The 26,029-nt window shown below is 56.9% G+C and overlaps 1 protein-coding gene across 7 annotated transcripts; it reads right to left on the bottom strand.

Annotated features, from left to right (window-relative positions):
• Positions 1-487: 487 nt before the first annotated feature.
• On the bottom strand, positions 488-14,427 carry ZNF554 (zinc finger protein 554). Of its 7 annotated transcripts, XM_045990450.1 has the most exons (7): positions 14,399-14,427; positions 13,329-13,457; positions 12,729-13,005; positions 8,172-8,243; positions 5,817-5,943; positions 4,252-4,449; positions 488-3,726 (listed from the first exon to the last, which is right to left on the bottom strand). In XM_045990450.1, exons 4-7 carry the CDS (start codon positions 8,202-8,204, stop codon positions 2,561-2,563), a joined length of 1,524 nt encoding a protein of 507 aa, XP_045846406.1. In that variant the 5' UTR covers positions 8,205-8,243; positions 12,729-13,005; positions 13,329-13,457; positions 14,399-14,427; the 3' UTR covers positions 488-2,560. The 7 variants fall into 7 exon arrangements, with proteins under 7 accessions (XP_045846406.1, XP_045846403.1, XP_045846407.1 ...); XM_045990447.1 differs by having other exon boundaries at positions 12,729-13,457; XM_045990451.1 differs by lacking the exon at positions 13,329-13,457.
• Between the last annotated feature and the right edge of the window lie 11,602 nt (positions 14,428-26,029).

Here is a 26,029-nt window from a genome sequence, read left to right as displayed (position 1 = left end):
ACCCCACCAGTTTCCTCAGAGCACAGCACGATGAAAGCAGAAACTGAGTAACGATGGTGAAATCTATGGAAAGCCCAAAGAAAACATTGCACTCCATGGGGAAAGACCAGACACTTTTCCCTACGATCTGGGACAAAGCAAGGAGGTCTGTTCTCAACACTCCTGCTCAGCCCTGTACTAGAGCACCCAGCCAGTGCAATCAGACAAGAAAAAGAATTTGTTTTTAAGAAGATGGAGAAGGGTACTGAAACACCCAAGTTTAAAAGAAACATATACTCTCTCTCAAAATACTTTTGAGTCACAGAAATCAAAATGAACATTGTAAATATATATTTTTAAAGATTTTATTTATTTGACAGAGAGAGAGAGATCACAAGTAGGCAGAGAAGCAGGCAGAGAGAGAGGAGGAAGCAGACTCCCTGCTGAGCAGAGAGCCTCATGCGGGGCTCGATCCCAGGACCCTGAGATCATGACCTGAGCTGAAGGCAGAGGCTTAACCCACTGAGCCACCCAGGTGCCCCTGTAAATATATTTTTAAGTAGGCTCCACACCCAATGTGGGGCTTGAACTCACGACCCTGAGATCAAGAGTTGCATGTTCTACCGACCGAGCTGGCCAGACACCCTTGTAAATACGTATATTGTTAAATACATGAAAACAAAACTAAACTTCAGCTTGTCTCTGGTTAAATTACTGCCCTTGGATGCTCCAGACTCACATCTCCAACCACGTATCAGGTTCTCAGAAGGCCCTGGGGTTGGCCCCTCTCGTATCCTCTAACACAGCAGCATCCTGTCTAAGTCCCCCAGAGCACTACCAAAATCTGTAATATTTAAGTAGAGTGTGTAGTTAGTGTGTAGTTTCATGGGCATCCTGGTCCCTCGCTCCATCCCAGTGGGCCGGGCTCGCTGCAAACTAAAAACGTAGCAGGGGAGGGGATCCTTTGTTCAAAGTTATTAGGACTATCAAGACGGACACAGCAGAGTATCCAACCAACTGCAGAACCTTTCTGAGAGACACACTTGGGCGACTGCATAGGTCACAACCCACAAGGCCACCCTACGGGGGCATACGTGCAGGGAGGGCAGACACCTCGTCTTTCTTACGCGCGGCCACCTGCCACAATGAGTTCAGGTTCTCTGCAAATAATTGTTGGAGGCAGCGAGGGATCGAGTCTGAAAAACAGTGCACCACCAGTCTGCAGAATGGGATGACAGTGAGACGCTGCCCCAGACGACACACTGCGCCCCAGCACACGTTCCGTGTCCGGCTCAAGACCGTCCACAGAGCCCTTCAAGAAACACCCATCGGCCCAGGAGGCTGTACACGGATTCCAGATGAGGGATCTCCACTGTGGAGGAAGGCAACAACGCCAACGGGACCGGGTTTCCCTTGGCCGGAAGGAGATCTGACAGGCAACCGTCCTCACCAGCTCCCCAGAGAAGGAAGATTCCGATGGAAGTCAGGGAGCTCCCAGGGGAGAATTTAGAAAACACAGCTCCCCTGCGCCCAAACGTGGCCCACGCCTTGCCCGGGTTGTTCAAGTTCAGATCCTGGCTCTGCCACGTTCTAGTCATCTGACTTTGGACAAGTTACCTTATTTCTGTTTCTCCTTCTGTCATGTAGGGACGTGAACAGCTCCCATCTCACGGCCTTGTTCAGATCAAACGAGGAACCACGTGTAAGAGCTAGAGTGAGTCTGGAAACAGAGCAAGCGAGCGACCAGTGAACGCGGACACTGACGCACACCAGAGCTCGTGGTCTCCACTCTGGCAGGCGCACCTCACGGCGGGGACTGCTCCCAGGCCACCCCAGGCTGCTCCGCGTCCCCTGTCCCAGGACCTACTGCACCGCATCCGCCCCATCGCGACGGCCACTGTCCTCCCTGACAGGTCCAAGAAACCTGATACCCCTCGGGGTCGTCTGATTCTGCGGACTGTCAAGACCGTGGCAGCACTACCAAACGAAAGGGCAGAAGGTAGAAAAATCACACACGAGCAGGCAGTTCTGACAGACGAATTCTGTTCATTCCTCCGCATCCCCGTCCGGCCTCTGTGCCCTCGCACACGCAGACACATCTTGACTTCGCTGGGTAGAACCGCACACACCGTTTTGCAGTCTTCGTTTTCCACTTTGCACCCGAAGCCCTTTCTGTGTTAGCACACATTCTGCTTCGCCGTAGGAAGGGCACGAAACACGGGACGACCGAGCTGCGGGACCACTGAAACAGACCACTGAAACAAAAATACTGAATTTTCAAACAAGAGGCTGAAACAGAGTATCTTTAGTGTCCACGACTAAATCAACGCGACAATTTGCAGCAAAGCCGCACTGCCTGTTAGCGTTCACGTGTGTCAATCTTCCCCAAAACGTCAGGCACCGGGCACGGCTCAGTGTTAACTTTCCCCAGTAGACGGTCCCTTCTCAGATCCGGACCTCCCTGCTTCTCCTCAAGAATGTGGCCTACGCCTACTTTTCGAACAGAACATCAGACGGGCAAAACCCAGCCCCCTTCCGTAGCGGACGGCTACGAGTCACTTCACAGGGCAGCAAGCGTTCTCTAACATCCAAGAAGGTGGCTTCTCTGATAGAAAGCTTTCCCGCAGTCAATTATTTTGTAGGTTTTCTGACTAGTGTGAGTTTTCTGGTGGGTGATGAGGGAGGAGCTCTGGCTGAATGCCTTCCCACACTCAGGACAGCTGTAGGGTTTCTCTCCAGTGTGAGTTCTCTCGTGCCTAACGAGGGAAGACCTCTGGCTGAAGGCTCTCCTGCACTGATTACATTCATAGGGGTTCTCGCCGGTGTGAGTTCGCTCGTGTTGGTTGAGCGAGGAGCGATCACTGAAGGCCTTTCCGCACTCGTTACACTCGTAGGGCTTCTCACCAGTATGCGTTCTCTTGTGCAAGGTCAGGTAAGAACTCTGGCAGAAGGATTTTCCGCAGTCCTTGCATTTGTAGGGCTTCTCCCCTGTGTGAATTCTCTGGTGCTGGGTCAGAGACGAAATCCTGTTGAAGGCTTTCCCACAGTTACTGCACGCGTAGGGCTTCTCCCCAGTATGAGTTCTCAGGTGCCGCGTGAGGGTTGAGCTGTGCGTAAAGGCTCTCCCACACTCCTGGCACTCGTAGGGTCTCGCTCCGGTGTGTATTCTCTGATGCTCACTCAGGGAATGCCTCCGATTAAACATTTTCCCGCAGTGGTAGCATTCATAGGGTTTCCCCGCCACGTTGTGAGTCGAAAGAGCCATACTATGATTAAATGACTCCCCACTTTCTGGGTACACACGAGTTCCCGTTCCTTTGTGCTGAGCAAGGGGACTGTCCGGGCTGATGTCTTCTCCGTATCCGTTCCCTTCACAGGGCCTCTGGTCTGAGTGTCCCACCCGATGGTGTTCTAAGAACGGATCGGCTACCGAACTCTCAATATCAAGATCACAGTCATGGAAATGTCTTCCTCTAACACCTCCTGGTGATAAAGCAAGGTCTGAGTTCATGCTACAGGTTTCCCCAAACGCAGGCCAGGCAGTGGCCTCCTTTGGAGCAAATGCCTCCGCTTGGGTGTACGCCATTTGCCTCAGAAGCCTGCAGGAGTCTTTGTGGTTCTTCTCAAGTTGGCCACATTCCCAGTCTTCTCTGGGGAGCTTTCTGGCATCCATACCACCAGCTGGTTCTTCCTCCAAAACCACCTTCTTATAAACTGACTCTTGGCTTTTCAGACTAGTCTCCAAATCTGAAATAAATTGAGGTGGGGAGGGGGAGGAAAGTCTGACTTAATAACAGTGGGACAAACGTACTTCCAACATACGCAAGGCACATGGGAATTCATGTCCAAATATCAGCACTCAACAGGGGAAACAGGAGAAGATCCTCAGGACAGGAAGCAGGGTAAGAAGCAGGATAATGATGAAAAATGGGAGAAAAGCGTACATGTAGAAGGAATGGCTCTCCAAAGCAGGGAGAAGGGGAACGGCAGAGGGAAAGAATCCTCAAGAAAGCAGAGAGGGAAGAGGCGTCACGAGAACCACCGGTGGAAGAGGCTCGCGACAGAAACGGGCCGTCTCCTCTCCGCACCCACAGCGGGAGGCAGGAGCCGGTGCACAGGGCAAGGTTGCCGGAGGCGCACCGAAGGCATCTGAGAAAGAGCAATCAAAGACCTCAGTCTTCTCCTGACAGAGTCCGGGCCTCTGTGGAGAGACCTCTGACGGTCCCCAAGATGTCACCCCCAGTCAACGGCGTGTACCTGCCAGGCTCTCACCTGAACAGGAGGTTTGGGGAGTTCCCCGTGCCCCCATCCACACGGCTTCTCCGGGTGCCCAGTGGAAAGGCACCACTGGTAGAAAGAGTGGACACCCCACCCCTGGGGAAGGACTGGTGGCCTGAGAGGCTTGTGTTGGGGAAAGCGTGCCGTCGCTATCGTCCACGCCTGTGTCGGAACTCTGGTTCTTCAACGCTCCTGCGAGAGACAAGAGTACGCTGGAGAGGTGACAGGTTGACAGCTGGAGATCTTATCTTCCTAATTAAAAACCTGTGGCTGTTGCATTTCCCTGAGAAAGATCTACAAGCAGCCAGCAGGCATGTGAAAAGATGTTCGACATCCTCAGCCATGAGGGAAATGCAAATCAAAACCACAGGGAGACACCACTTCGCACCTGAGGGGACAGGTACGATTATTTTAAAAAGCAAAAGCAGGGCGCCTGGGTGGCTCAGTGGGTCAAAGCCTCTGCCTTCGGCTCAGGTCGTGATCTCAGGGTCCTGGGATCGAGCCCCGCATCGGGCTCTCTGCTCAGCGGGGAGCCTGCTTCCCCCTCTCTCTCTGCCTGCCTCTCTGCCTACTTGTGATCTCTGTCTGTCAAATAAATAAATAAAATCTTAAAAAAATAAAATAAGAAATAAAAAGCAAAAGCAGAAAGTAAGTCTCAGAGAGCATGTGGAGAAATTGGAATCCCTGCGCTTGGCCAGTGGGACGGTGCCGTGGAAAACGGCTGGAGGGTCCCCGAGGAAGTAAACACAGAATCGTCACCTGACCCAGCAATTCCGCTCCTGGTATGGACCCCAGGGAGCTGAACGCAGGGAACCGAGGCGCTATTTGCCCACACATGTTCACGGCGGCCGAAAAGTTGAAACAACCTAAGTGTCCATCTATGGACAAGCAGATAAATAAAATATGGTCCGTCCCCACACGGGAACACGGTCCAGCCTCAGGAAGGGACCCTGACCCCTGCCACGATGTGGAGGGACCCTGAGAACACAGGGCTCAAGTGAGAGGAGCCAGACCCAGGAGGATACATCCCGCAGGTTCCCACTCCCAGGAGGTCCCCAGAGGAGTCCCATCCACACAGAGAGGAGGGGGTGGGAGCCGGGTGGGGGCAGGAGTGGGGAGTCACTGCCTAGTGAGTATGGGGCTTCTCGCTGAGGTGAGGAAAAGGTCCTGGAAAGAGCGCGGACGGTTATACAACGTCCTGAGTATAATTACTGCTGCGGAACTGTATACCTGAAAATGGACTAGGAAGGCAGATCTTATGTTCTATGTAGTTTTACCACAAAGAACTTTTTTAATGATGACTCTGTAGCCAAGAGAACTCAGGGACGTTATCTCTGCCTAAGGGGCCCCGTGCGTCTCAGCAGCGCGGACGATCCTACACCAGAGAACTGCGGCCATTCTGTGTGCGGAAGAGACCCGCGCACCATGAGCCCACGGGCACAGGAGCCAGCGCCGCGGGAGGCGCCCCACAAAGCCCGCTTCCCAACCCACGCCCCACACAGAGCGGACGCGGAGCGAGCGTGCACAAAGCCGCGGGAGAACTCGCGCTGCGGTCTCACCCAGGGCGGCCAGGTGGGCGCAGGTGTCCAGCATCACCTCTCTGTAGAGCCGTCGCTGCGCAGAACCCAGCATCGCCCACTCCTCGCGGGAGAAGTCCACGGCCACATCCTCCCAGGTCAGCGACTCCTGAAACAGCACAGCAGTTCTGCTCCAGAACGGCCCCGACCCGCGTGAGCAGCCACCGCGCAGAGGGAGGCGGCCCACCCAGAGCGGGGCCGCAGCCCGGGGTCAGACTCCGCCAGTGCACGGGCAGGACCGGCCCGTGTGGCCCATCGGTTGTTCTTGTTTTTAAGATTTTTTTATTTATTTGTCAGAGACAGAGAGAGAGACCACAGGCAGGGGAGCGGCAGGAAGAGGGGAAGAGCAGGGAGACCCCACCCCAGGCTCCATCCTTGATCCCACGACCCTGGGATCATGACCTCAGCTGAAGGCACGAGCTGGACACTTGATGGACTGAGCCACCTGGGTACCCCAATGTTAAATGTTTCTGTTTCTTCCACCCAGAAGAAGGAAGTTAGGATCAGGGCTACCACAAAAGTTAGATAATGGGGGCTCCCGGGAGGCTCAGAGGGTCAAGTGTCCAGCTCCTGATGTCCGCTCAGGTCACAAACCCCGGGTCGTGGGATCAAGGATCGAGTCCCACACTGGGCTTCCCCACTCCGTGCGGAGTCTGCTGGGGATCGTCCCGCTCTCCCTCTGCTCCGGCTCTGCGTGCACTCTGCTCTCTCGGGTAAATAAAATCTTTTTTAAAAGTTCTAGGTCAAGTAGGGAAAAAAAGGCCTTTTCTGGGCCAGCGGCTGCTGCTGCAACCTCCCCAGGGCACCCCCGACATTCCCACTGCCCTCTGCGCAGGCGGCTCTCAGGCTAAGCCTGCACCTTCCGAACTCAGTGCAAGGCTTTGAGTCAATCTGCGATTAAATAAAAAGGGAAATGGTTTTAATGGCTTCGAACTTCGTGGCTAATACATATGGGTTTACAATTAAAAATGAGTGTGAAATATCACTTCCTAGTTTTTAAATATATTTGTTTTTTAAAAGATTTTATTTATTTATTTGACAGAGATCACAACTAAGCAGAGAGGCAGGCAGAGAGAGAGGAGGAAGCAGGCTCCCCCTGAGCAGAGAGCCCGATGCGGGGCTCGATCCCAGGACCCTGAGATCATGACCTGAGCTGAAGGCAGAGGCTTAACCCACTGAGCCACCCAGGTGCCCCCATTAAATATATGTATAATAAATAAATATTACTTATTTATTTAAAATTATGATAAATAAAAATATATATCATTATATTATTGTAATTCCACAATGATCATCTCAGGCAGGGAAGACGGGAAAAAGTCTCCGTGGGACACAGGTTCTTTGCCTTTTGCTGCCTGGTGAGGTTAAAATGGAAGCTCTTTAAATACTAAAAACAAGTGTCCGTGACTCGTGATTTTTATGACTTATATCTATGGGAGAGCAACGTAGAAAGAGAGGCGATCCCAGATGGAGAAGTACTGTTGGGGTTTTAAAGACGCAGGTCTGAGCTGCTAAGGGGCTTATGATCCCGCGTGGCCTGGACAGACCAGGACCCCTCCCAGCCTGACCACCAGGTCTGAGCGGCTCCGTTTACCTGCACATGGAGACAAGAGAAGAACGGCCACTGCCCAGCCCTGGGGCACCTCCGGTTTGCTGCTGCCAAGGGACAAGCCACTGGCTGTCTGCGGCCCTGACCTCACAGATCCTGGGGCCAGCACGGGCTCCAAGCTGAAACCTCACAGTGTCCCCGGGGACTGTGTCTGCCTCAAGGGCAGCCAGGCTGGCCTGAAAGCAGGTGTGCCTGCGATGAGCAGGACTTCGATGTGGGGGGCCAGAAGTGACGGAGGGCCTCTCCCCAGGGGCCCCAACCGGACAACGTCACAGATACTGATTGGACATCGGGGTCACTCACAAACGCCCACAGGAAAGGGCTTGTTCTCCAAGGGACCACCTGAACCCGAGTGGCCAGTCCGCTCTGTATTTCTGATGCAGACACTGATCACGTTTCCGAAGCTGTGACTTAGGGGACGGGAACCCTGCCAATCACTCCCCACGGATGTGTCGTCCCAGCCGGTGCTGGCCTCCGTTCCCCATCTCTCTCCTCATGCTCGTGCCCTAGAAGGCGGCTTCCCATCAAATGCAGCTGTCCCCAGGCTCTAAAAGGCCGATACAGCCTTAGAAAGGAAGGGACCTTGACCCCTGCCACAACGCGGAGGGACCCAGAGGCTCATGGGCAGTGCTCCCTCGCTTCCCACATAGCAAGACATGCAGATCCAGTAGGAGAGCTTCCCCTGGACACCCAGGACATCGTCAGGGCCGGAGGAAGTCCCCACTCACCTGGGGCCTGGGAGACAGGTACCTAGTAGCCATCCTCTTCTCCTGGGAAAGCAGCTTCCAGAGCCCGCAGAGCTGTGGGAGGAGAGGAGAATGTGAGGCCCAGGCCCAGGTCTGTCCCCAGCCCCCAGATCCTGGACCCGGAGATCTCTGCAGGTGTCCCCCCAGCACAGGGTGTGGTCAACGGAAGCCAGGACAGAGACCATGGGCCTTCACGGCTTCTTAACCCAGGCTTGGACAGGGAGACTGAAAGTCTTGGAGGCCTATGAAATGCACCCATTCCATTGCAAAGCAGTCTGTGTCAATGTCCTGGGGCTACCGAAAGAGAATACCACACACTGTGAGGCTTAAGACCACAAGTTGGATCAAGGTCTCAGGACTGTGCCCCCTCCAACAGCTCCCGAAGAGGGTCCTTCCTGCCTCTTCCGGGTTCTGGGCACGCCAGTTAGCCCTGGGCTTGTGGCCACGTCCCCCGAGTCTCTGCCTCTGCGGTCATGTGGCTGTCTCTCGGTTCTGTGTCTTCTTGTAAGGACACCAAGTCCTAGGATTAGGCCCCGCCTACTCCAATACGACCTCACCTTCACTGAAAACATCTCCAAAGACCCTATTTCCAAATAAGCTCACATCCTAAGGTTCCAGGGACATGAACTCTGTGGGGGACACCATTCAGCCTGGTGGGACCCCCCCAGGCTCGAACTCCGGAAGGCTCAGTTCCAGAGCACCTTCCACAGGCGCCCAGGCCTCGGACACATCTCAGATTCGTGTCAGTCTTCCCGCAGCCCCGCCGGCTCCCTGGTTTCCCCCCCCACGTATATTGCTATACGTACGGCCCAACCAAAGCTGGGTCACTCTGAGCCCTCCTTCCGGCCAGGCTGTGGCGTCTGGGCTTCTGAGTCCAGTTCTGCATCACCCGGTTTTAGCAAGCGCCCCTGCCCTGTGTCTGATCCCCCTGGAGCGCTGGCCGGTCTCTCCAAACCCCAGCCGGGGGGGGGGGGGTGTCACCCAGGCTGTCTGCAGCAGCAGCCCCATCACTCAGTTTGGCCAGAGCCCCCCGCCCCGATGTGTCCTCCTGGCGACTGCGCATCCACCGACCCTCCTGCTCCCTTGCCGCAAACCCCCGCTTGTCCACGCTGCGTCAGGGACGGAGCCCAGTTCCTCCCGGAGGTCCCTGCCCCCTGCCACGGGGCCTGAACAGACTGTTTCCAGCGCGCTGAGTGTCCAGCGCTGGCCCTCAGTGACGACATCCTGAAGCGGTCCCCCCTGTGTCCCCACCCACCACAGGTGAGCGGCCTGCCCACTCTGGGTGACGCCACACACGCGTAAGGTTGAAATTCTCACACAGACTCACGAGGAAGGAATGGGGCCATTTACCGGACACTTGGGACGGGCTTGATCTGGATTCCTGGGTGGAAACTTCAAAAAAAAACCACCCACCCCCATTAGCAGAAAATCACCCCGGGAACACCCCGTAGCCCGCCCCGCAGACAAGACCCGTCACACCTCTTACACACTCCGTCACTGGGGAGACTCCAAGGAGAGGCGGGACGTCGGTCATGCCTCTGAGCACCTGGTTTAACTCACGTGTGGCCCCATCCGTGCCCATCCTCCAGGAGGCAGAGCCTCACCTGCCTCCAACCCCCGCCCTCCACATGGGTCGACGCAGTGACTTGCTTCCAGCAAACAGTGGGATCAAGGAGGACGCGGTAACCTCACTACCCGAGAAACCGGTCAGAACCCAGCCCCCTCCCCCACCGAGCCGGGCAATCCGTCTCCAGCGACGCGGCGTGGACGTCAGGTATCCCCGTCCCCACAAACCGTGACTCCATGTCATCACGAGAATACATGGACGAACTCAACCCACGGGACCTCCTGCAAACACCTGGCCGTGCTCGTCCAAAGCGTCGAGGTCACGAAAGACAAGGAAAGTGTGAGAAACGGCCGCAGACTGGAGGAGCCCGAGAAGACAAGGCGAGGTCACCAAAGGTCCTCGGGGTCACGAGGGTCCCCGGGCCACGAGGAAGACGGTGGTGGGACATCTGGGGAAATCGGGGAAAGTCTGTGCCCCAGTTCACAGAGCAGAGGCAGCGTTCCTCTCTTGGGTGGTTGACTTCTTTTAATCGTGTGCGGCAAGGACACCTAACGTGGGATTCCTCCTCAGGCGGGGCATCGGAGGTCTGGGACACCCGCGCCCAGCAAGCCCGGGCCGTTCTCCGCACGGCAGCTGTTGGCTTCCTGTCTCCATTCTCCATGCCTCGGGGCGGTCTCCCGAGCTCGTTACTGCAGTCCAGTTGTTACCGCGATCTGCGGTCAGTGACGATGACTCACGGACAGCTCCGATGCTGGCCTGCGTTTATCAGCAATAAGGTATGTTTAACTCAGGGCCTGCACGTGGTATTTTTGGACATCACGTGACTGCTCACCTAATGGACCGACTCCGGGACAGTGTAAACGTAAGTCGTATATGCGCTGGGAAACCAAACAACGCACGTGACTCACTCTGTCGTGGGTAGTCCAGAACCAAACACGCAACGTCCCCAATGCATGTCTGTACACACGTGTCTGTCGTTAGGGGCTCCACGGCGTCCCTTCCAAATTCATACCTTTAAGTCCTGACCCTGAGCCTCACAGGGTGACTGTATTTCAAGATATGGCTTTTAAAGAGGTAATTAAGTAAAAATGAGGTCTTTAGGAATGGGCCCTGATCCCAGAAAACTGGTGTCCTTATAAGAAGAGTGGACTGGGGGCGCCTGGGTGGCTCAGTTGGTCAAGCCTCTGCCTTTGGCTCAGGTCATGATCCTGGGTCCTGGGATCGAGCCCCAAGTCGGGCTCCTGGCTCAGCCGAGAGCCTGCTTCTCCCTCTCCTTCTGCCGCTCCCCCTACTCGTGCTCTCTCTCTCCCTCTCAAAGTGAATAAAATGAAGCCTTTAAAAAAAAAAGAAGACGACGACGACGAAGAAGAAGAGAGGACTGGGACACAGACACACACACGGAGAAGACCAGGTTAGGGCAGGGAGAAGACGGCTGTCTGACGCCAAGGAGAGAGACTTCGGAATGAAATCAGCCCTGGCGATACCTCGACCCCAGGCCTCCAGCCAGGACCGGGAGAGAACCGCGCTCCGTGGCGAGCCCAGCCCCCGCACACCATGGCATCGTGGTATTAAACCTTCACGGCGGGCCTGGTCTGTATCAACGCGCTGGCGGCCGTCACTGCTGCGAGAGAGGCCAGTGCGGGAAGCTGGTGACAGGTACGGGGGGCTCTGTCCCGTCTCTGCAACATCCTCCGAGTCAATCATTAATTCACAACTAAACCTTGAACACAAATAGCACCTTCCCCCCCGAAAGGACTTCAGACAAGAAACCTCACACAAAGGAAGAAGCCGGGCCGAGAGCCGGCACGAGAGGGAGCTGTGGGAAGGCCCGGGGACCCCTGCGTGCCATCGGCTGGCCGCTTCCGTAGACCCCGAGTCCCTTCCAAAGAAAGAGCTTGTTCCAGGAAAGACGCTTCTGCCGGGGCGATACCCAGAGGACGGAGCAGCACACAGAAAGACGCCCGAGGTCGCGAGTCATCGAGGAGATACAGACCCAACACCCCCGGCAGGACGACTAGCGTGGGAAAGGCAGGAGCAGGGGTCGGGGAGGACAGGGAGACATGGAACCCCCGGGGCACCATCAGTGGGTGCGGACAACGGGGCCGCCGCCGTGGAAGACAGTCTGGCGGTTCCCTGAATGGTCAAACACGGTGAACACGGGACCCAGGGATTCCACTCCGGCTCTCGGCCCGAGAGAAACGGAAACACACGTCCACACAAACACTTGTTCACAAACGTCCACAGCAGCGTGACTCACAGTCGCCCAGAGGCCTGTCAGCGGATGAACGGGGTGCTCTGTCCACACAGCGGATTGCCAGTCAGCCTTAAAAAGAACCGGAGCCCCGACAGGCGCTGCGTGGACGGACCCCGAGCCCACGACGCGCAGGGAGGAGACCACAGAAGGCCCCACGGGGTGTGAGTCCACACGTGTGACACGCCCAGACCAGGCCCCTCCACGGACGGGAAGTAGATTCGTTTTTGCCAGGGGCTGGAGAACAGGGCTGGGAGGTAACAGCTCCCGGGGGCAGGGTTTCTCGGGGGATGATGAGATGTTCCAGAATCAGACGCGGTGACTGCCCAACCCTGCACAGACTATACATGCCCGAACCGCACACCCGAAACGAACGAACCATAAGGTCCGTGGGCGCGATCGAAATAAAGCTACTACAAAAACACTAACACGCCTGACAAAGAGAAAAGCTCGTCGAGTTAACTACGTATGACGGTGTCCGAGGAACACACGTGTGACCGACGGCGAGAGGACTGAGAGCTGGTGAGGACACACCCAAACGGTACCACGGCAGACTCCAGGAAGGCCAGGAGCTGGTTATCGAGGAGGACAGGATCCGCGATGTTAACTTCTCAACAAACCATTTACGAACTTGAACTGGGACAAACTAGAACAGAAGCTGGAAAACCTAACAGGGGAGGCAGAGAGGATGAGCCGCGGAATTCCCGGAGAGCAGACTCACTGGGCTAGCGTGGTCTCCGCAGGGCAGGGCAGGGCAGGGCAGGGGCCCAGGGCGGCCACACCCGCGGTGAGTCTCTAGCAGGACACACGTGCTCTGCCCAGCAGGCACCTGCCGGTGAGAACACTGCCCGGCCCTGCGTCAGGTCCTCTGTAGGATGGGCTCAGGCCTGACCCTCCGGTACCCGGGAAGGTGACCTTCTTTGCAAACAGGAAATTGAGGCGGTGACTAAGTCATTCTGGAGTCGAGCGGGCCCTGATGCACGGTGATGGACGGGGTCCTTGAAGGAGACAAGGACACACAGGGACAAGGCCATGCGGCAACTGACACAGAGACGAGGGACAGCTCCAGCGGCCAGAGGCAGGGCTCCTGGTCCTCGCCTCAGCTTCACGCAGGGGACCCAACGCCCCTACCACCCCAGCCCCCACACTGCGTGGGCTTCCATCTTCGCTCTGGGGACTCTGACTGTGGCTCCCGGCAAGGGGCCCAGGTCCCCCAGCCCTCCCCAGCCCTTCCCGGACCAATCCTCTGCTGCCCTCCTGCGGTTCCAAGACCCTCCTCCTCGTGGGGCACGTCAGTGGCCCCTTGTGTCCCCTCATTCACCCAGGCCTGTGGTACGCGGCTCAGGATTTTCCCTGTCCGTGTTTGAACCAGAGAAACTCCTCCTTTCTCCACCGGGACGGCCGGATGCCACCCCACCGGGACTTCCTCACAAGGGCAATGAAATGCACCCTAGAAAGGGGAGAGACCGGAGGGCTTGGTGCCGGGACCCTGGCAGACTGGTCCGCGGCGTCCTCCTCCCTCCCCTGGCCCGTGTGTCTGGACATCAACGGAGTGGACCCTTGATACCACGAGGATCCCAACGCCGCAGAGTAAGCCACGGTCTCCCCCAGCCCAGCGCGGTGATGGCGGACCCCCTGACCTCACCCACGCCATGCCACGAACCCCCCAGTGTGACAAGCACACATGTTCCCAGGTATCACCCCCAGTCCCAGAAGAGATCCCCTGGATTCGGGGATTCCACCCGCCCCAAGACTCCGTGTGCCAACCCGAGCGGCCCTCCGGTGGCCCCGGGACGCTGGACGCCCTGAGGCCAGGGCAGTGGGAATGGGGAGGAGGGGCACTGGGCGCTGCGGGGTCCGAGCAGCACCCCGGGGGCCCCCGCTCGGTGCCAGGCGCTCCGCTCCCCTGCACGACAGCCACCACGTCCCCGGACACTGCCCCGGGGGACGGGGACAGGCAGAGCGGCCCCCGGGAGAGCCCCGGCTCCCCACGAGCGTCCCAGCCCCGCTCGGCCGTCAGGAGCAAACAGGTTCACGGCGTTTCCTTCAAGTGCGGCCTGACCCGCTGTCGCCCCGCAGCAGCGCGCGCCCCGGGGTCTCACACGGGGGCTCCCCGCAGGGGACGGTTCTGGGAGCTGGGGGGGGGGGGGGCCTTGCCCACGGCCGGACCCCGCCGGGACCCCCGCCCGGACCCCCGCACACCTGGCGCCAGGCGCGGTCGGCCACGAAGGCGGCTGCCCGGCCCCGGGGCGGGCGCAGGTGCCACGGGGCGCGCAGCACTCGGACGCCACCGGCTCCCACCCCCACCCTCCACGCGGACGCGGGGCCCTCGCCAGCTCGGCCCGCCAACTCCCTCCAGCCCGCGCCCCCTGCCCCGCCCGGCTAACTCACGCCCGCCGCCGCCGCCGCCGCCCCCGCCGTGCGCCCAGGCGGACTCGGCAGTGCGCCTGCGCGCCGCACGGCTGGGAACTACAAGTCCCAGGAGCCGCGGGGGTGGCGCTGGGTTCCTCCGTCCCTCGGGGGGCAACGAGAGGACTCACAGCGCCCTCTGCGGGCCGGCGGTGTCTCCGCAGGACTGAGAGGCTTCTTCGTGCCCCTGTGTACATGGGCAGACGCGCCCAGGACTTAGCCGGTCCCTAAATGAGGGAGAAATTGCGAGTCCTGTATTTAGCACGATGCCTGAGACATAAAGATCTGCCTATTTATTTATTTATTTATTTATTTATTTATTTTTAAGATTTTATTTATTTGACAGTGCTCGCTTCGGCAGCACATATAATATTTATTTGACAGACAGAGATCACAAGTAGGCAAGAGAGGCAGGCGGGGTGGGGGGGCAGGCTCCCCACCGAGCAGAGAGCCCGATGCGGGGCTCGATCCCAGGACCCTGAGATCATGACCTGAGCCGAAGGCAGCGGCTTAACCCATTGAGCCACCCAGGCGCCCAAGATCTGCCTATTTATTAACAAGATGTGTAATCCATCTTTTACTTGGTAAAACTGCTCTAATGACATTTATTAGTAACACTGACAGGTTGGTTTATTAATAATACGTTGGAATAAGAAGACCATAATTAATGTTAAAGTATCAGTTTCATAATACATAGTGTTATAATGAACTGTGCTACTGTATACTACAGTAGAATATAACTGCCCACTGATACAATATCAATCAATTATGCAGATACCTGATGAATTACCCATTTTAAAAATTACGGTGATGATTATTGGCCCAAGCCATGACCTGCATTAGATGTCTTTCTGAATACTATTGTTCTTCAGTTTAAATTCTGGTTAGTCGCAGTGCACCGTAATACTGGTTTCTGGAGTAGAAGTCAGTGATTCCCGTCACTTACCTCCAACACCCCGTGCTCGTCACACTGTCGTCCTTGATGCCCCTCCCCCACCCAGCCCCTCCCCCCCTCCCTCTATCAACCTTCAGTCTGTTCTGTATGGCTAAGGGTCTCCTGTGGTTTGCTTCCCCTTCTTTTTTATTTCTTCCTAGATGCTCATTGTTTGTTTCCTAAATTCCGCACGTGAGTGAAATCCTGCAGTAGTTGTCCTGCTCCGATTTATTTAGCTCAGCGTAACACACGTTAGCTCCAACCACGCGGTCGCACGTGGCAAGGTCATCCATCAGCCTCGTCCGAGCGAGCGCACCTGACGCACATCCGGACTCTCCGCAGTGCGGCAGCAGTAGGCGAGACTGCTGTCAACACTGGGGGGCGGTACCCCTTTGAATCAGTCTTTCTGCATTCTTTGGGTGAAGACCTAGTCGCGCCGTTGCTGGAGGGCAGGGTAGTTCTGTTTCCAGCCTTCTGAGGACGCTCCCCCGGGTTCATTCTGCAGGGCGGCTGCCCGGCCTGCGCCCCACCGCTGCTGCTCTTTTCCGCTCTTGTCCTCTCCAGGCAACGCCCCAGCCCTGTGCTGTGTATCTTTTCTTTACAGAAGAGACGGGTCCCCTGAAATGCAGAGATGTTGACAAAGCGCCCTGATGGACAGGCGCAGGCACAGGATTTGGATCTTTTCTCCAGCTGCGTCTCACTTGTCCAGAGCCTGAACTGCGAATCGAGTCTTGAGGTGCTTTAGGTAGAATCAACACCGGGTAGAAGGTCCCACGGGTGGATGACTTTGTGTCACATGTGGCCCAAGCCAACCCAACAATAAACATAACGTGAGTTATGACTGAATATTCGTGTCCCCCCCAACTCACAAGTGCACAGCTGATCCCCGGGGTGATATTAGGAAGTGGGGCCTCTGAGAGGTGGTTATTGGGGGGAGCCGCCGAGGGCTAGTTCCCTTACAAAAGAGCCCCAGAAGAGCTCCCTCACCCCTCCCACCATGGGAGGACACGGAAGGAGGAAGCCAGCTCTCTGCGGCCTGGAACCGGTTCTCACCTGCTGCTCTGGGCACCCTGAGCCTGAACTTCCAGCCTCCAGCACTGTGAGGAGCAAATGGTTACGAGAGCCACCCCGTCCACGGCCATTCGTTACAGCAGCCTGAGCAGACTACGACAATGTGACAAATAATTCTCAAGTCTCTTTTCCAGCCTGGTTTTTCCGGGATTAGCTCGTGGCATGGAGGATGCGCTGCCCGGACAGCCCCTTTAGGACTGGAGGACCTACTCCTCCCTGTAGCCCCAAGCTGCTGCTGGCCATCCTAAACTTTCGGTCTTGCGCACGGAAAAACAACAGCCGTGCGTGGAGGGGTTTACAGTAAATGTAAAAGTAAACAGCAGGACAATAATAGGCTCTAAAAGGAGAAATGGAAGTATACTATGGCAAGACTCTTACACACGGGGTCCTATAACATCACACAAACGCAAATTGTGACAGGTTAGTTGCATACTAGAAACCCTAACATAGCTAACAAACTAAACATCAAAACAGAGTGATAGCCAAAAAATCAACAAGAAAATAGGAGAGAATCATAAAAAATACTCAGTTACTCCTAAGGAAGGCAGAAAAGGGTAAGGGTAGACTGAAGTGATTAGCATGTAAACAGCAAGACGAGGGACTCCAAGTTAACCGTACTAAAAATCACACTAAGTGTTACTGGTTTAAATACCTGAATTTAAAAATCAGAGATTGTCAGATAAGAAAGACCCAAAAATATTCTGGCTACAAGAAATACACTTTAGGGCGCCTGGGTGGCTCAGTGGTTTAAGCCGCTGCCTTCGGCTCAGGTCATGATCTCAGGGTCCTGGGATCGAGTCCCGCATCGGGCTCTCTGCTTGGCAGGGAGCCTGCTTCCCTCTCACTCTCTCTGCCTGCCTCTCTGCCTACTTGTATCTCTCTCTGTCAAATAAATAAATAAAATCTTTAAAAAAAAAAAAAAAGAAATACACTTTATTTTTTTTTAAAAGAATTTATTTGACAGATAAACAGATCAGAAGTAGGCAGAGAGGCAGGCAGAGAGAGGGGACGAAGCAGGCTCCCCGCTAAGCAGAGAGCCCGATGTGGGGCTCAATCCCAGGACCCTGAGACCATGACCTGAGCCAAAGGCAGAGGCTTTAACCCACTGAGCCACCCAGGCGCCCCAGAAATACACTTTAAATACAACGACTAAATAGGTTAAAAAGAACAGGAAACTGAGACATACAGCATGCTAATACTAGTTAACAGAAGGTAAAAGTAGCTGTATTTCGATCAAAGCTGGTGTCAGAACAAAGAATATTACCATGGATAAAAAAAAAAACAACGTCATTTTGTAATCATAAAAGTGTCAAATAAATCAAAAGGACATAACAATCCGGAGTATTTGTGCAACTGTTAACAGAGCTTCGAAAAACCCGGAGCGGAAATGGGTAGATCTGCCGGGAAAACTAGAGAAGCCCACAGTCCCGGCTGGACAGGATTTTATTCCAGGAGGAGTCAGGGCTTCCGGGGATATAGAGGACGATTCACTTTCAGGAATCGTGTTATGCGATTGCGGGGGCCGGCAGGCCCGAGATCTGCAGGGCAGGCTGGAGACCCAGGGAAGAGTGGACGGTGGGGCTCAAGACCACCGGCCGTCAGAAGGCACGATTCCTTCTTTCTTAGAGCTCAGTCCTTCCTCCCTAAGGCTTTCAACAGATTGAATGAGGCCCCCACAGTGCAGAGGGTAATCTGTCTCGGTCAGAGCCCAGGGATTTAAACGTTAATCACGCCTAAAAATGACCCCCACTGTGGGGCACCTGGATGGCTCAGTCGGTTAAGTGTCTGACTCCTTATTTCCACTGGGTGTCACAAGTCCTAGCCCCATGCTGGGCTCTGCGCTCAGCGGGGAGTCTGTTTGGGATTCTCTTCCTCTGCCCCTCCCCCTGCGCAATTGTTCTCTCTTTCTGTCTTCCAGGTCATCTTTAATAAAATAAAAATTGCCTCCACAGCAACACCTAGACTGGTGTTTGACCAAACAATGGGCACCGTCATCCAGCCAAGGGGACAGGTGAAATTAATCATCACCCTTGTCTCTCAGTAATTGGTAGAACAAGTAGCAGAACATCAACAAAGAAGATTTAAACAACCCGACTGGCAGCCTTGACTGGACTCCTCTGCCCAACATAAGCCAAACACACATTCTTCCCAAATGTGCACGGAGCAGATGTGGAGACAGAGTATATTCTGGGCCGTAAACCTTTTTTTTTTTTTTTTTTTTTAAGAAAAAGAGAGTGGGGGGGCGCCTGGGTGGCTCAGTGGGTTAAAGCCTCTGCCTTCAGCTCAGGTCATGATCCCAGGGTCCTGGGATCAAGCCCCGCATCCAGCTCTCTGCTCAGCAGGGAGCCTGCTTCTTCCTCTCTCTCTGCCTGCCTCCCTGCCTACTTGTGATCTCTGTCTGCCAAATAAATAAATAAAATCTTTAAAAAAAAAAAAGAAAAAGAGAGTGGGGGCAGCAGACAGAGGGAGAGGGAGACAGAGAATCCCAACACGAGGTTCAATCTCACAACCCTGAGATCAAGACCTGAGCTGAAATCAGGAGCTGGATGCTTAACTGACTGAGTTACCCAGGAGATCCTAAAAAATTTTTTTGATATGTTCAAAAGGATCCAAGTCATACAAAATATGTTATTGGTTAGTGACGTATCCCGCACCGTGTTCTGCCTCATGTTTCTTCCGCTGAGTGAAAAATGGACCCCACTCTTCTCTTCCCCTTCAGATCATGGGCCTTCTCACCTGCCCCTGAGTGACAAGGCGGGTTTCCATCTCTGTATCAGATGGCCTCCGGGGGCACTGCTCTGGCCCTGGGCGTGATGGTGGTGGTGGTGGCCAGACCGGGGTGGGACTGTTTGTGGAAGGTGTGACTAGGGAGCGGTTCCTCTGGGATCTGGAAGAGCAACGGTCAGGAGAGCTTTCTGCCCTGCTTGTACAGGGAGGCTGCCGACCGCGAGCGATTCCAGCCTTCCTGAGATAGACTTTCCAGAGTCACTGAACAACAGGCATGACTATTGTGTCCGGAACACCAGCTCTCTGACAAGCCTCAGCGTAGCTGGGTTGCACACGGTCACCGCACAGAAGGGGTCCGTCACAGCCACCCAGTTCAGGTTTCACCACCCGTGGAAAGACCAGGTGCTTGATGCTTTCCAAGGGACTCTTGCCTCCTCACACCAGGGCCACGGAGTTCCTGGTTTGTCGCGTTTATACGGACGGTTGACCGGTGTAAATACTCAGATGTTGTCCTCAGTACTCAAGCGCTCACCCCCAGGACCCACCCGCAAGGCTGGGAAGGACGCCCACACCAGGCGTCCTTGGAGGACACGCATCTGTTTCTTTGACGGCGGCCTGTCGGGCTCCAGCGGCCAGCCAGGTGCCAGGGCCCATGCCCCACATGAGATGTTTCTCGTCCAACCAGAAATGGGGTCTTGAGGGCAATTTGAAGACGGTGATGTGGTCCCTACCACGACTGTGTCCGCGGCCTTTAGCATCGGAACCTGCAGACCCTCGAGGACACCGGCGGCAACATGTCCCCAGCAGGACAAAGGGGGCTCGGTTTCCACGGACTGGTGTTTTCCCAGGAGTCGTAGGGACATCTGTGCTTGTATTTTCTAGGCAAGGACGATGAGCGCATGAACGTGAAGCGGACGGTGCCTCTGGGTGCGAAGCCAGTAGGATGCCCTTCCCAGCCGTGATGGCTTTTGCTGTGGTGAAATGACCCAACCCCCCCTTCGTGCAACCACACTAAAGAGCTCACGCACATTCTTACTGAGCTCTGAGTACTTTCAGGGCCACTGACGGCTCCTTTCCTTGAACAGATGAGGACGCTGGTTCTTCTTCTTCTTCCTTTTTAACTAACGTCTGCCCTCCAACATGGGGCTCAAACTCTCCACCGCGAGATCGAGTTTCGGGCTCCACTGACTGAGCCAGCCAGGCGCCCCAAGACACTGCTTCTTCTTAAGATTTTATTTGACAGAGAGCGAGAGAACAAGCAGGGGGAGCAGCAGGCACAGGGAGAAGCAGACTCCCTGCTGAGCAGAGAGCCCGACGCGGGGCTCGATCCCAGGACCCCGGGATCATGACCCGAGCCGAAGGCAGACGCTTGACTGAGCCCTCCGGACACCCCTAAATAGACCGTCTTCTTAAACTAAACTGTGAACGTGCAGATACACTAGGGCTAGACTGGGGGTCACGTTAAGTGAAAACCCCCTACATTTAAATTATGTATTTTTTTTAAATTCAACTATTTCTCCATTGGTGGACATTTGAGTTGTCTTAAACTTCCCGTTGTTGTAAGTAACGCTACGACCAACGTTCCACACACAACTCAACCAAATGTGCGTGTGTCTCACTCAGACCCTAGATACGGAATTTGGGGGTGCGTGTATTTACATCTTAAATTTTGATAGAAAACATCAAATTGCTCCCCATTAGGGCTTCGTCGGCTCACCCCTTATCCCCATCCTGATGCCACTTTTTAAAATGCTTCCAATCGGATGGGCTCTTCTTGTGGGATCTCATTACATATTTTCGCGCTCCCGACGTCCCGTGCTTTAGAAGTACGATTTTCATTACTCCCAACCTCCCTCCCCACAATCTCCCGACAGACGAGCTCACAAGCAGGGTGCCTAGACCCATGTAGACAAAGCTGTGCGGGCCTCGGGCCACAGCCGGTTTGGGCCTGTTCAGGAAACTGGTCTTGGAGCGCTGGCACGCCGGAGTGAGAGCTTGTGGAATTCAGCCCCTGGTTATGCTTCAGGACCCTGGGTTCTCCTGACACTCTCCGGATGCATCATTCTGGGGCAGTTTCTCTGGGTCGTCAATAAAATATTCGGTCTTGTTTGATTTTAGTCTGTGGCTACGAGTAACAGGGCACTAGGTTCGATCTACCTTGCTACGGGGAAGGCGTATTGTGCTCACGAGAGGAAGGACGTTGTCGGCCCAGGATGGGCTGGATCAGGCATTCATCTGCCTCACCCGTGGTCTTCCTTCTTGGGGACCTGCTGAGGCGGCAGGTGGCCCTATATGGAAGGGGCCCTGTCCGGGACCTCGGGTTGGAGGCCCAGGTGTCCTGGGCAGACACACGCTCTAATGCAAGCAGGGCACAGAGGGGCCAGGAAGGGAACAACAGCCTTCCCGCCCGAGGTGCTGTGTGCACCTGTCCTGTCCCACCCAGCAGGCTTGGCCCCGTGTGGCTATCGAGCGTGGACACGGGGCTAGTCTGTGCTGAGATGTGCTACGGCCGGAAACAGATACAGGATTCTAAAGGCTCCGTTTAAAGAAAAAAAGTCCGTACAATGTCTCCTTAACGGGTTTTCCTATTAACACCTTGAAATATTCTGGATATGTTGGGTTAAGTAGGATACGTTATTAACATTAACTTCATCTGTTCCTGGGGCGCCTGGGTGGCTCAGTTGGTAAAGCCTCTGCCTTCGGCTCAGGTCATGATCCCAGGGTCCTGGGATCGAGCCTGGCATCGGGCTCTCTGCTCAGCAGGGAGCCTGCTTCCCGCTCTGTCCCTGCTCCCGTTCTCTCTCTCCAGTAAATAAAATCCTTAAAAAAACAAAAAACAAACAAAAAAACAACTTCATCTGTTCCATTCGCTTGTCCAGTAGATTTAAATACCGCATTTCTTCTAGGCTTGCCCAGGAGATCGAGACACCTTCTGGCACATTCTGAGGGGGTGAGCCTGCCCGGCTACATGTGGCGAGGCCCTGCGGCCCCGTGGGCGTATCCGGTTCTGCCGTTGGCCTACGGGTTTCATTCGTTCTGCAAACGGCAAATTCCCACGCGCAATGCAGCTCGGCTCAGAAAGGCCGCTCGCAGGCTGGGAGGACATACTGGAGGTATGTGCTGGCCGTTCACGTTTAGATCGAGGATCCATTTTAAGTTCATTTTGTGCAGAGCGTGAGCCGGCCAGTCGGGCTCGGTGTTAAGACCCTGCGGGCCACCGACGTGCAGAGAAGCCTTGGGTGCAAACACAGGCGCCCCCACGTGCGGCTCTGCTCCTGGCCTTGTTTCTGCCGCTGCCCGGTGGCTCTGTCCATCCCTGGGCCCAAACCACACAGGCTTCGCGACTGGGGCTTCCTGACAGTTTGGCTGACAGACAGTGACTGTCCTCCTCGGCCACTCTAGCTTTTTGAATTGTAACACAGATTTCAGAATCTATTAATTTCTACAAAAAAGAAGTCCGCCGCAATTTTACCTGGGATTGTAGGATCTGTGAGCCTCCGCTGGGGGAGGACAGGGGTCTCCGAGTCCCTCTCCTCCGTGCACGAGCTATGGCCCCTCGCCCCTCGCCTCCCTCCGCAGGATGCTGCGTCCTCCGGGTAGAGTCGCTTTCGTCCCCTCACTCCTACGTGTTTAACGTCCGACGCCGTCACAAACAGGCGTCTTTCGCACACGCCGACGTCTCCGGTTCCAAGCGCTTCTGCTAGCACAGACACGGTAGGAGGGTCACCAAAGACACACAATGGCAGGGAAGTGTGCCGAGCGGCTGGACATCGTTCGCCACGAGGGAGGAGCGAAGTAAACCCACCACGGGAGACCGCAGCCGCCTACCGGAAGAGCTGAAAGTCGCTTCTAGAAAGTTGAGCGCCTACGCCCGCACGAAGGCAGCCCAGGAACGTCCGCCTATTTTATTCCTGCCAGCCCCGGACCGGACCCAGCCCCGCAGCGGACCAGCTGAACAAACGCACACCCAGACAACACACCAGCACGGCAAGAATGAGGGCCCCACGGGACACCTCCCGAAATACGAGCCTCAGCACGAGAACCCAGACGAGCCGCAGCCAGGACATGCTGTGTGAACGGTGAGAGCACGGGCCGCGTGCTCAGGGACAGGCCGGGAGAGAGCGTGTGGGGAGCGGCCGGGGCGGGGACGGGGCGCAGAGCCACAAGCATGTCGTCCCGACCGTGCTGATGCTCTCGTGGGGACAAACGAGTGACGAAACTTCAAATATGTGATTTTCATGGAGGTTTTACCTCCACGAAGCTGTTAACCACAAACACAGGCACAGCCCCCTGCAGGCGGGGCTGCCGTCCCGGGACGCGCACAGACGCCCGCGGGAGGCTGGAGCCCGACTCGCTGCAGGCTGGGGCCAGTCCCGTTCTCCAGGCTCCGGGACGGTGGGGACCGCTGAGTCCCTCCCAGACTAGAGCCAACACAACCCTCTCCAAGACCCCCGTTGCCCGCCCAGCCCGACTACCTCAACACCCCGTCGGAGGCCCCCACGGTCCTCGGAGGCTGAGAGGCCGGTCTGTTTTGGCAACCCCGGCTTCAGCCGCCACGTGTCTCGGGGATCAGCAGGGCCAGGGCCAGGACCAAGGACAGACGCTGTGGGTTGCAGGTGACCGGGGACTCCTCAAAGTGGCTGGAGCAGAATAGGGAACCCCCAGTTCGTCAGGGCAAAGCCATGGCGGAGCAGCCCCCTCATGGCTCCGGGCCCCCGGGCCCCCACGCCCCCGCCGGGTCGCCGACCCTCGCAGAACTTCCATCCCCGGCTTCAACACGAGTCACGGCGCTGACAGCACCAGCCCAAGGAGGCCGCTCGTTGCGGTGAACGGCACTCTGCTGGGGGACGGGCCGCAGCGCCTGCCCTAGCCGGGGGCCCCTCCAGGATTGAGCGGCCCCACCTCCCGCACTGCGGCCTGGCAAGCCCGGGGAGGCCTGGGGTGTGTGAGGAGGACCGCAACGGCCCGGCCCCGCACGGTGGGGGTGTCCTTGGTGTCCTGCGTCACGTGGGCTCCCACCTACCCTGGCTGGAAGTCCCCCGGGGGCCCCATCCACCCCCCCAGCCAAGCCTGAGACTCGAACGCAGGATCCACGTGGGACTTCCCAGAACGAGAAGGCCGTGCTCACCACCGAGGCCGCAGCAGGCCAGGTCCTGCCAGACTGTTGGGGGCGCCCAGGAAAGAGGGGACGCTGGCCCAGTCCCGAGAGGCGTCGGCTGTGACAGCCCCGAGCGGAGGAGTCACACAACAGCCCCTCAGCTCCTTCAGGGGAAAGCGGCTGGAGGCCACCAGCCGGAAGGACCCAGCAGCTCCCCCTGCCATCCTGACCCAAACCCGAGAGCAGGTGCGTGGCTTGCGTCGCAGGCCACAGACCCATCAGCCCCGCAGCCCTCAGCAAGGCCGTCGCAGGGGTGCCGAGCAGGCCGTGCACGGCAACCCCCATCTCCCCCAGCCCACCTGCCCACTTGGGGACACGGCAGGCCTGTGGCTCCCTCCCCACCCCAGCCCCCCACGGCCTGGCGCACCGCTGGGGAAGCCAGAACCACACCCGGACTTCGCACAAGCACCAGGTCGTGGCTGTCTGGGGGCTCTGCACAGGGAGAGGCCAGGAGAGCCCAGCCCCCTGACACGACCACCGCTGGACAGAGGCCCCTGAGGGAAGCCCAGGTGTGGTCCCTGCCGGTTGTCTCTGCTCCTTCTCGGGCCCCAGCGGTTGAAGTACACGCAACAGCTGCCCTGGAGGGCCCGACCCCACCTTCTGGGCAGCGCCAGCCCCCCCACCGGCGGCGCACCGGCTCTGGGCCCCGGCCCCGCCCCCTCAGACACAGAGGCAGGAGCAGGAAGTGAGCCAGGCCTGCCTACGGGCAGCCGCCGCAGCCAACGAGCCTGGAGCTGGCGAGCCCGCCGGACGAGGGGGCAGACCTCCCGCCGAGGTGCCAGCCCGACAGGCGCGGCCGCCTGTCTCAGGGAGAAGGACAGGGAGCCCCGGAGCCCCTCACTCCGCGGATCACGGATCAGTCCTTCGGAGCAGGGGAGACACAGGACTGGTGGGGACAATTCCAGGGCAGGAAGCAGGGTTCCCGAAGAGCGCGAGGACCAAGAAACAGAGAACACACGGGATGGCCCAGACCAAAGAAAGGGGGGAGACCGGCCCGTCCTGCTCAAGAAGCCCTCCGAGCCGCCGCCGCTGCCAGAAATATCCCGAGGTGTTACCAGGAATTACCAGGACACCCAGGAAGGCCGCTCGTCCCCCAGGCCCGGACTCGGCTGCGCTGTTGGCCGCCAGAGGGACCTGAGCCAAAAGACCACATGTGCCTTAGTCTTCACGGTCACATGGCCCAGAAAGGTCACAGCCTGGCACCCAGCAGCTGTGCTCATTAATCAGAAACCATCAAATCACAAAGCCCTTGGTCTGGCCAAGGGGCCGAGACAGGAGCTGTGCCCAGCAGGCCTGAGGGCAGGCGGCCGCTTGCTGCCTGCTCCCGCCATCCCAGCTGCTGGGGCGCAGGCGGGCGCTTGTGGCCTCCCAGCTTCCGAACAGCTGAGCCTGGCCAGACACCGGCCGGGGCTGTGCGAGGGCGGGGAGGAGGGCAGGACACAGGTCCCTGCTGGTGAGCGGCACCACGCGCCCGTCCAGTGACTCCCACCGGCACCCCCATCCCTGCACGCAGTTGAACAGCTCAGCTGGCCCCCAGAGACCCCGACCTGTCCCATCCAGGACATGCCAGCACAGAGCCGCCGCCGATGGCCCGCGTCCCTAGCCTGAGGGCTGACTGCCAAGAAGTCCAGGGTGTACAGAGCGCACCAGCACGTCACCCCCGTGCGACCACCGGCAGGGCAGAAGGGACAAGAGTCAGAGACCAGGCCAACAGTCTCTTTTT

Source organism: Meles meles, chromosome 20 (assembly GCF_922984935.1).
Source record: "Meles meles chromosome 20, mMelMel3.1 paternal haplotype, whole genome shotgun sequence".
Taxonomy (NCBI): domain Eukaryota; kingdom Metazoa; phylum Chordata; class Mammalia; order Carnivora; family Mustelidae; genus Meles; species Meles meles.
Note: the sequence above shows the minus strand (reverse complement) of the source record. Positions and strands in the feature narration are given on the sequence as shown.

What these genes read in the sequence shown, in the direction of transcription:
- ZNF554 (XM_045990447.1), bottom strand. Translation starts at nt 8,204, where the DNA reads ATGGCTACTAGGTACCTGTCTCCCAGGCCCCAG. An exon ending in ACCTGTCTCCCAGGCCCCAG is followed by an intron (nt 5,944 to 8,171) that starts GTGAGTGGGGAC and finishes GTGCTGTTTCAG; the next exon opens with GAGTCGCTGACCTGGGAGGA. An exon ending in TCCCCAAACCTCCTGTTCAG is followed by an intron (nt 3,727 to 4,251) that starts GTGAGAGCCTGG and finishes AATTTATTTCAG; the next exon opens with ATTTGGAGACTAGTCTGAAA.